At 39.6% G+C, this 9,447-nt stretch overlaps 1 protein-coding gene across 1 annotated transcript; it reads right to left on the minus strand.

The window, feature by feature from the left end:
* Nucleotides 1-2,260: 2,260 nt before the first annotated feature.
* YWHAB (tyrosine 3-monooxygenase/tryptophan 5-monooxygenase activation protein beta) lies at nucleotides 2,261-8,898 on the minus strand. The gene is made up of 5 exons (XM_085313974.1): nucleotides 8,530-8,898; nucleotides 7,392-7,515; nucleotides 6,125-6,288; nucleotides 4,695-4,790; nucleotides 2,261-4,166 (listed from the first exon to the last, which is right to left on the minus strand). The coding sequence occupies exons 1-5, from the start codon at nucleotides 8,821-8,823 to the stop codon at nucleotides 4,110-4,112; spliced, it is 735 nt and encodes a 244-aa protein (XP_085170100.1). The 5' UTR covers nucleotides 8,824-8,898; the 3' UTR covers nucleotides 2,261-4,109.
* Between the last annotated feature and the right edge of the window lie 549 nt (nucleotides 8,899-9,447).

Here is a 9,447-nt window from a genome sequence, read left to right on the forward strand (position 1 = left end):
GCAGCGGCGGCCCCGGCCCGGCAGGCGCCGCGTTCCCTGCTGCTGCGAGCCGGGTTAGAGCCGCCGCTCGCTCCGCTCAGGTGTTTTAAAGCAAAGAGCAGGGCCGCGACGCGGCGCGGGGCGCTGGCGCGCTCCGGGGAGGCTCCCGCGGGCAATTCCCTAAAGACGTTGCTTGAGCAGCGGAGGCAAGGGGCAGGTAAGGGGTTCACAGCCCGCTCCAAGTCCTGCAGCGTTAGACGCTCCTGGGTTCCCAAACTCCCTCGACAGCCAGCCACGACCCACGGCACGCAGGACGCAGTCTCTGCTGTTACCTTTTGTCAGGGCTGCATACAACCACGGTAGCTGTAAGGTCACCTTAATCTAGAGAGATCGCACCCCAGCTGTGCTGAACATAATCGTATGTGTGCAAGAGGCAGTGATTTGTCATTAAAAAGCTTGCTACACAGCTGAAGCTGCCTGAGAAAGCACATGAGCCCAGGGCAGTGGTTGGAGTGCTTTAGGGGGCCTAAACAGTAARCATCTCCCTATTTCAGTCAGACTGCATTCCTCATGGCCACAGTTCCTCTGCTTCTGTGCTTCTAAGAAGGGAAGTTAGTGAAGGAGGATATGTCACATATCTGCATTTGCCTGAGCAATCTGCAGGATCTCATTAAGGCAGGTAACTCCTGTGCTGCCACGGAGGCCTTCACTGCAGCTCAGAAGAGCCTCAGCTTCTCCAGCACCGCTCACTCAGCTCCACCTCATCCCAGCATTCCCACACTCTCCTTTAAACACCCTCAGGGGTCAGCTGAAGTGCAAATCAGGAGAAAACTTACCTTAACAAAAAGTTTTCTGGTGGTTTCACACCCTGAACTCGCTCACCCATAGGTCAGATGAGCATCAGTGCCAGGAATGAGGAGCTGTAGCAGCACCAACTTAGGTCAGTTAAAAGTCACAGAATGCACCCAGCTGTACGCTGCAGTCTGGGTCAGCCCACTGTTAACTAAGCAATCTCCATTGCAGGACTGCCCTTTCCCAAAAGRATGCAGTGGTTACTTGAAGAATTAAGATAACCTTGCTCTTCAGCTTGCTCATCTGCCCCCTTTTTTCTCCGCACATCTATCCCCTTTACTCATCACCTCTGTGACAAGTCTGCCTATGCTCATCCTTTCCCCCAAAAAGGTGAAAGCAAGGCTGCAAGATGTTATCTGAAAGAACTGGGGCAGGATAGGTGCTCTGCTGAACAGGAATAGCTGGCAACATCTGGGATTTATTCTTTTGGGAGCTGACAATGTCATCAGCATAGCAAGAGATTGGGAGCTGGTATACACTAAAATCATTTAGGAACAGGTAGGTTTATTGAGGGAGAAAAATGACAAAGCACCAATAATTACAGATACAAATGGAGACAATCATTTAAAGTGCTGGTATAGGACAGATTAGCTGCTGATCAAGCACTAGTTAGGTAGGTTTCAGCATAATGCCTTTGCAGTAGGCAGGCAAAAGCAGCTGAGTGGCATTATGTGCAAAGCACACTTGTGTACAATTTCACTGAAAGAGTGAACTGGAAGGCTCTTAGAACAGAAAGGACACATGTTTTGGCCCCACACAACCTGCTTCATAATTTTAGGATGACTTGATATCAACAATCCTGACTATTGCCATTCACCTCTTTAAGCACTGTACTTCCAGGAAAACACCCCCCCCCCAGCATTTAAATGTGCATTTGTACACACATATTGCTTTCTATACACTAATAGCTGACAAAAGTGGAGTTTGCTACAGCACATGCAGCTTATAATTCACAAGTGCAACTGGGTATGCAAACAAGTAATGGAGTTCCAAGTGAAGAGCTCATCCTGCATTCAAAAGTATGCGTTTAAAAGTTTTGTAGGTAATTAGCCAACAGCAGCAAGCACTGGAATACTGCAGCACTAGAACTGCAGCTTTGTTCATGTGCAGTGTGTTCAGATATGCAATGACTCATAGAAAGTTARATGAAGATATTTATAGTTGCATTTCTTTTAAATCTAGCAACAACAACATATTTATAAGCATGACCCTAATAGAAACAAAGAGAACCAGTGTCCTCTGCTACAAATTTGGGAGGGTGGATGAGCAATTCTCTCTGAAAAATGAATGAGTAATTAAATATTAGTGCTTTTAGAAACCAGGAATCAATTCAAGCAATTCAAGATCTGAGCATTTAATAAAAGGAAGTGGTGATTCTACTACCAGAAGTTTTTTGCCACAAGTGGCAAAGATAACAGACACAAACAACTGATAAAATTTTTTTTTTATTATTCACTTTTGAATTCTTTTACACTTTCCTGATTATTTGTGTAAGGTGAAACTAGAACTGTTTAAAAGACATACACAAATCTAGTACATCAATAACCAGGTATTTCTTTTTGCTACACTATTCTCACAACCACGTGTGTGCTAGGCAATATAACCGTCACAGAAGCAAACTTTAGGCAGAATACTGGTCAGTAAAAACAAAGCGAAAAGAGCTACCAGATATACAGACAGGCTCGGTTCCACATTCACTACTGCATTTATCAAGCGCCAAGTATTAACTGCACAATTTGTTCAGCTAGTAGAGGGGAGTTTTAAAATCAGTGCATGAAATTCTCTCTTCAGCAGACAGATGGACAGACAAACAGATGGATCCTATATAGCTAAGTGGAATGTTAAGGTACAGGGATGATACCACGAGACTGATGGTGACTATTCCTAATCTTTTCCACTGCATTATTCACGCAACTCTTCTTAGGTTTTACTTAATGGGACATGTTTGAGAACATAAGTAGGTGAGGGTATTTGAATCTCAAATATTACAAGTTACAAGCATCACAAATGTATAAGGTCTGCATTCCAGTACTGGGAAATCCTGAATATTTGAGCCAGATTCTGGTACTGCCTGTAAATGGCAGATGGAAAGAGCTGAAGACTGCAACAGCACTGGCAGCTCTCAAACATCCAAGAAAGGAATCTGTCCACTAGCAGACTCAGGTCTCACCTCACCCCCCCCATCCTGGCATCAGCCATAACAAAAAAAAAAAAAACATTATGTGGGAGTCCAAAATTACTTTAATGAAATTTAAAAAAGTAAGAGGGTTGAGGATGAACAGAGTTCAATGGGAGAAAAATTTCTATAAAGTGATCTTAAAGATGGTTCAGTGGAATATTTAGAAAGTTTTCAGGACAAATTCAAAATGGAATGGGATTACCATGGAGATTTCAATTCACCTAAGAATAAAGTAATGCAAAAGTGGCATATCATTTTATGGTATCATCCAAACTAATAAGGCCATTCAAAAAATTGAATCTTCTCCTATTGCAAGTCCATGGTAGTGAATCAAGAATTCTCACTACTGACAAATATTTAAGGTATAATTAGGTAACTTATTGCTGTGGGAAGGGGCTTAGTCATGCACGTTGTATGAGCATGAAACCACTTAAAAGTCAAATCCCAGTTACCTGCCAGTGTAAAGAGTTTGGAAATCAAGCTGCTAACTCTCCCCATTACCCTTCTACCCCAAATAARCCCAATCCCCCAAAAGATAAGATTGACAAAGTGAGCTTTTGACTGAAAGCGGTGCCTCAGACTTGGTTAAAAATGTCTACAGAGTGTGCCTGTTAAACTAATTCATAGCAGTGTTACTAACTGGAATGCCATACATAGGACTGTTTTCTTTCCATGCCCCAGTGTCACAATAGAATCTCTATAACTTTCTGTACAACTTTACAACAGAATTGTACTTCGACTATTTTAGTGCCAAATTAAGCTTGCCAGAGTTACATAATTGATGTCTACTTTTCTACCAGAAAGAGTTTTGTAAAGTCAATGGCAATCACAAAACCCATAATCACAGTGTTCAGTTAAAAATATAAACACGGTAATCATAACTGCAAATGTTCATAATAGGAAAGTTCAGAATACCATTATAATAACCGACCTCCATTTTAAGGACACAAAACATCAACCAACCGTTTTTATCCCACAGACAGTTTTTGCTACGCTGAGGTTGTGAAAGTCGATGTACTATTCTTTTTGCTTGTCGCACAAAGGGATATATGTGTAGGATACAGGGTGACATTGAACATATAGTGAAGCGTGACAGCCATTAGTTCTCTCCCTCCCCAGCATCCCCTTCATCTCCCTGGTTTTCCGACGTCCATAGCTGTAAGAAAATACAAACACATGTTTATGCTGAAAGCATGCAGTCAATTACAACTTTCAGGAAAGGGAAGACAGCATAATTAGCAGTAGCCGTGCAAAATTCTCATCTAGCTTAACAGTAAAGCTGTTAAACAGCTTTTTAAAGATGTCAACTTTTTTTTTTTTTTTTTTTTTTAACAAAAATGGGTAGACAGTTATGAGTAAAAAGCAAGCAGAAGTTGCTGTTAAGAACTGCTGTTTCTCAAGGCTGTTGAGAAACAGGAACTGCACCTTGTGTTATTGAAAAGCCGAGCCCGTTTACACCAATTAACAAGTGATTTCTAATTTTAAAATAAGTCTAATTCACCCATTAATAAAAACAGTACAATTAACACAGGCAGTTAAGACAGTACAGTTAATGACTCAGAAAAGACATTTTTTAATTGCACAGAACTACATAAATCTTCAGATGTTAAGCCTCACTTCATAGAGCCCAACAGCCTAAAGAAGTAACAGCACACAGTGCAGCAGCTTGTCCTCTGATACTTACAGTGAGATTGTCCCTAAGCAGCTGCATGATGAGAGTGCTGTCTTTGTAGGACTCTTCATTCAGTGTGTCCAGCTCCGCTATCGCTTCATCAAATGCCTAAAAACAAGCAAGACAAAGCATTTGGCTTTCACTTTCAGCTCTCTCCATTCATTTCATCTTAAATAGATCTTATAAATTTGCTGCATCATTATACAGTACCAGAAAACTACTGATATTTTTCTCTACCACCAGGAGAACTTTAAGCCAAAGCATGCACCATATCCCTGGAAAACCAGTGGGAAAGCAGAAGTGGTCTTGGGGTCCAAACTAAAGCCCAGAACAACTCTGCTGCCATGCCAAGTACTGAAAAGGCAAACATGGTTATTGCCATACTGGAGAATGCTTCACACAGCTCAAAGTCAGATTCAAGAGGAGCAACATTATATATATATATATATATATACACACACACACGCGCGCGCGCGTGTGTGTAATATATATTGCAAATATAAGTTAGTAGGAAAGAAAATGGGAGACAAAGGTTTTTTTTGAGGATGGAGGTGGAAGCTTTTGGATTTCTTTTTGAAGCAGCATAGAAAAATCAAGAATGTTCCACTAGAAATCAACAAAGTCACTCTTTCCATTAATGTATTATGCATGGAAATCYATGCTGCAAGTCTGAAAGCTAAGAATCATGAATAAAGGCCCTTTTTTCTATTCAGGTTTCAACAGCTATAAGCACATTAACTAAAAAAAAACCAAAAACAGAAACAGCAGCTACATTTTCCATACCAAAACATTATTTCTTGTTAAAATGTATGATCAATACGTAGATGAAAAATGCAAAGATTCACCTAATGCCATATTATTCAAGTTACTACCAGATGACTTTTACAGATACAAAAACRTCCATTTAGAAGACACTAATCTTATTTTAGAGTAAAAGTATTTTAGAGAGAAGGTTAAGAGAAAAATGACTAGCTAGTTGTTTGGCTCAACCAACTACACAAGCTCTTTCAGGTCTCTGGAGAGATGGGAGACACGAGCACACACACACATTTTGGGCTGTGACTAATCACACAGAAGGCAATCAATGTATTTGCTAGGTATTCAAATTAAAACAACTTTCACTTTAGAAGTGTTAATTTAAATTCAAGTGTTTTTGAATTTAATATAAGTGCATTCTAAGAGAATTACATGGATGTGCAAAGAGACACTTTCTCTCACCTTTCACCGGATCAATTGTACTAGCAAATTAACATCCATTTAACCTAGCTAGACTAACTTAGTTTTACTTTCTTGAAAATACATAAAGATGACAACAGTCTAAAGATGCCAACATTTTTAAGGACTTCGATTTGAGGAAGCATATCTATTTTGAAAGTGCTATTGTACACATGTAATTATCTCCTTAGCCTCCACGAGACTGGTAATATGAAGAGTGTGCTTACCGTCTTTGCCAGATTACAGGCTTTTTCAGGAGAATTCAGTATCTCATAATAGAAGACAGAGAAATTGAGAGCCAAACCAAGTCGAATAGGGTGCGTTGGTTGCATCTCTTTCTTGCTAATTTCAAAAGCCTCCTGGTAAGCTTGCTGAGAGTTCGCTACAGTTGCTGCAAGAAGTAATCACATTAATGCACAGCACATTATTGTACTTTAAGGGTGAAGCTATTATATTCTTCRTCCAGACAATGAAATAGGAATTACTATGACCAGATATTCATACACTTACATGAGCACAGGAGCTTCCTTTAGTGATTTTAAATGTAAAGCCTACCACTGGCTGAACTATTAAGGCAAAAATACTTTGTATTGATAAAGCTTTGACCTATGGAAATTAAGTTCAAAATTTTAAGAGACTTAAGAAGAAATTTATTCAAAATAAAATCTAATCATTCTGAATGTATGTAAGTTTTACCATACTCAAAGTCCATTGTGCTTAAGTACTAGTGTCTAGCCTAGCTAATCAAGAAGTGGTTCTGAACAATAAACCCAGACAAAACCATCTGGGAAGAGAGGTACCTAAACCACCTATTTAAACACTCCTGAGAAGAAACTTACAGTAGGTAGTTCCTGATCCTGAACTTCACATTCCASTTTGGGGTTTCAGAAGAAACACAATCCTGGGTGATAGGTAACAACAAGCTCCAGAAGGATGGCCAACTAAAGTAGCAAGCTACAAACCACATTAGCCACCTACTGGGAAGTCAGGCACAGCAAAGYACTGCTTTAACAGTTCAGGATTAATGATATTAGAATCTAGTAACTCAAGATGCCACTTCTGAATGCAAAAAGCTTGCAAATAGCAAAGACTTGTAAGCTAAAGCCATAGTTTAAAYAGGAGACAATAGCAACAGAGCAAACAGAGAGACATAGCAATGAGGCAAGCCATGGTCCAGGAAAAAAAACCTCACATTCTCCTCTTCCATGCATCAGGAAAAGGATGTGACACTTCCAAATACGCTAATAAACAGCTGCTGAGGTTGGAGGCTGCAAGTAGAATTTGGTCGATTTGATGAACTTCTGTCAATCACTTCTGTTAATTTCACTGAAGTCTAATTTTCTAAAAGTGACAAGCACTGTGCCAGTCTTTAATACTACAGAGCAATAGTGAAAGAAATATATTTCAAATTAGGGGAAAAAACAACAACAACAAAAAAGTATTTTTATACTTTGTTCTGCTCAGTCCCCAGCAGAACGAGAGATTTCTACCTACTTTGCTTATTGTCCCCAGATGCCACCTCTGAAAGGTATCTGTAGTAATCTCCTTTCATTTTCAAATAGAAGACCTTGCTTTCTGGCTGCGTGGCATTGATAATAAGGTATTTATCCAGGAGCTCCTGAGAAAGCAAACATCAAATATTTTTTAAGTCACAAAAATGTCTGAAACAGCCTCATTACAATGGTAAGCAGGAACTGTTAAACCATTAACAATGACTTATGCATACTCGTATGTTAAGCATTTCGTTTACTGTTACCTAAGCTCAGAGAAAAGAAACTACTTGTATCTTAATCCCTGGAAAGCAGAAAACTTGCTATATTGAGGCTTTCCACAATTCATTCCTGTAGAACCAGGTAACTAACAAGGCTTTAAGATATTCCTTGAATCAAACTGATCAAAACCTGTGTACATAAGCGAGCTAACCAAGGGCTGCAGCTTGAAATTAACACAAGCCTAGTCACTGTTGCTTCCACAGATTTAAGTTCTGTAGCAGTGAAATTACCTAAAACATTCTATCTGCAACTTAGGTGAAAAGCTCTGAATAGCAAAGTTAGCTCATGTACATTCAGAAAAAGAAAATGCAAAGGCTGAGAGTACTAACAGCACCTGTCCTTTRTCAAACAGCAGACCTTTCACGAAGTGAACAGTACTAAGAAAGTACTAACAGTACTTTCACTCTTAAGTGAAAGAAAGAAACAAACAAACAAAAAAAAAAACTGATTTGGAGGAAGAAGTATACACCTTTTCCATTCCATTAAAAGGACTAAGCAAGCCTCAGGTTGTTAAATACTCTTATTAAGGAATGCTAAGTAAGGGGTAGGCTTTTTAGCAGGACTCATGCCCTAAATTTACTTTCATGATTATCACTAGCCAGTAGTTAGGGGTCTTCCACACAGAACTTTAAAGTAGAAAAAAATCCAAACAAATAAAGCAATTTTGTAACAGGCGAGTATCCAATGAATTGCACAAGAAAAACTAGATTATTTAGGAGCTAGAACTGGACTTAAGTGTCTATGCAAAATTATTTCTCTGCTAAGGTGTTGCAGTGTCTATAGACCTCGTAAGATTCCTTAAGCCTCTCTGAAGAATGCTGCAGTACTAACTACTGTTATTTTTGCTGTTGGATTATTACCAGAACATCATTGCAGATATCCTGCAATTCAGCCTCAATTTTCTCACGATATTCTCTTCCCATCTGCTGTTTTTTCTCATTCCTCTCTGTTTTCTGTTCAATGCTGGAAATTACACGCCAAGATGAGCGACGAGCACCAACGACATTCTTGTAGGCAACCGACAGTAGATTCCTTTCTTCATTGGACAGTTCATGTCCTTGCTCAGTGACAGCCTTCATAGCAGCAGCCATGTCATCGTAACGCTCGGCCTGTTCAGCCAGTTTGGCTTTCTGTACCAACTCACTTTTATCCATGGCTATCCTGTAATTGGTGGGGAGGAAGGACACAGAAAATGTCTCTTGATTGTCTGTACCCCAGAAGTGAATGCTGAAGGGTGAAGCAGAAGTCAGTCACTAATAAGTGGGAAGTTCATCAACTCTAGTAAAGTAACTTACTTGAAGAGTTTTTTTAAATATATATATTCATTTGTTTTACAAGTTATACACTATCAACATGTAAGCATTATTCTTCAAAATGCAACAAAATTCATACTGACCTTAGGTTAAACATATCAGTAAGTTCCCTATGTAGACCTCTGCCCTTTTCCATACTGCCCATAATGGTAAGCCTGAGAGGCACTGCATGCTCTCACATAGAAGCCAACRTGTCTTTTCTTTTTCTTTTTTTACACTATTCTACACATTATTCTACAACAAAAATAGTTTAAAAGTACTGAGGCACTGGACAGCTCCTTACGACACTGAACAGCTTTTACACGCTACACAAAGTGTTTCTGTGGATTTAAATAAACCACGTTCAGCCGTAGCTGTTGACAGCCTCAGATGATACATTTATACTATTCTGCCAGATATTTTTTTTCTTTTAGAACATGCATTGACATATACGCAAGGGACAGTCCTACAGATCAAGAATGGCCG

The sequence above is a fragment of the Rhea americana genome, unplaced genomic scaffold, assembly GCF_003343005.1.
Source record: "Rhea americana isolate MKP2758 unplaced genomic scaffold, rheAme1 scaffold_4, whole genome shotgun sequence".
Taxonomy (NCBI): Eukaryota; Metazoa; Chordata; class Aves; order Rheiformes; family Rheidae; genus Rhea; species Rhea americana.

Excerpts from the sequence above, each read along its gene's own strand:
- YWHAB (XM_085313974.1), bottom strand. The coding sequence starts at position 8,823 with ATGGATAAAAGTGAGTTGGTACAGAAAGCCAAACTGGCTGAACAGGCC. Across the intron at positions 6,289-7,391 it reads ATCTGGGGACAATAAGCAAA|CAACTGTAGCGAACTCTCAG; the intron begins GTAGGTAGAAAT and ends TACTTCTTGCAG. Across the intron at positions 4,167-4,694 it reads TGCTTAGGGACAATCTCACT|CTATGGACGTCGGAAAACCA; the intron begins GTAAGTATCAGA and ends ATTTTCTTACAG.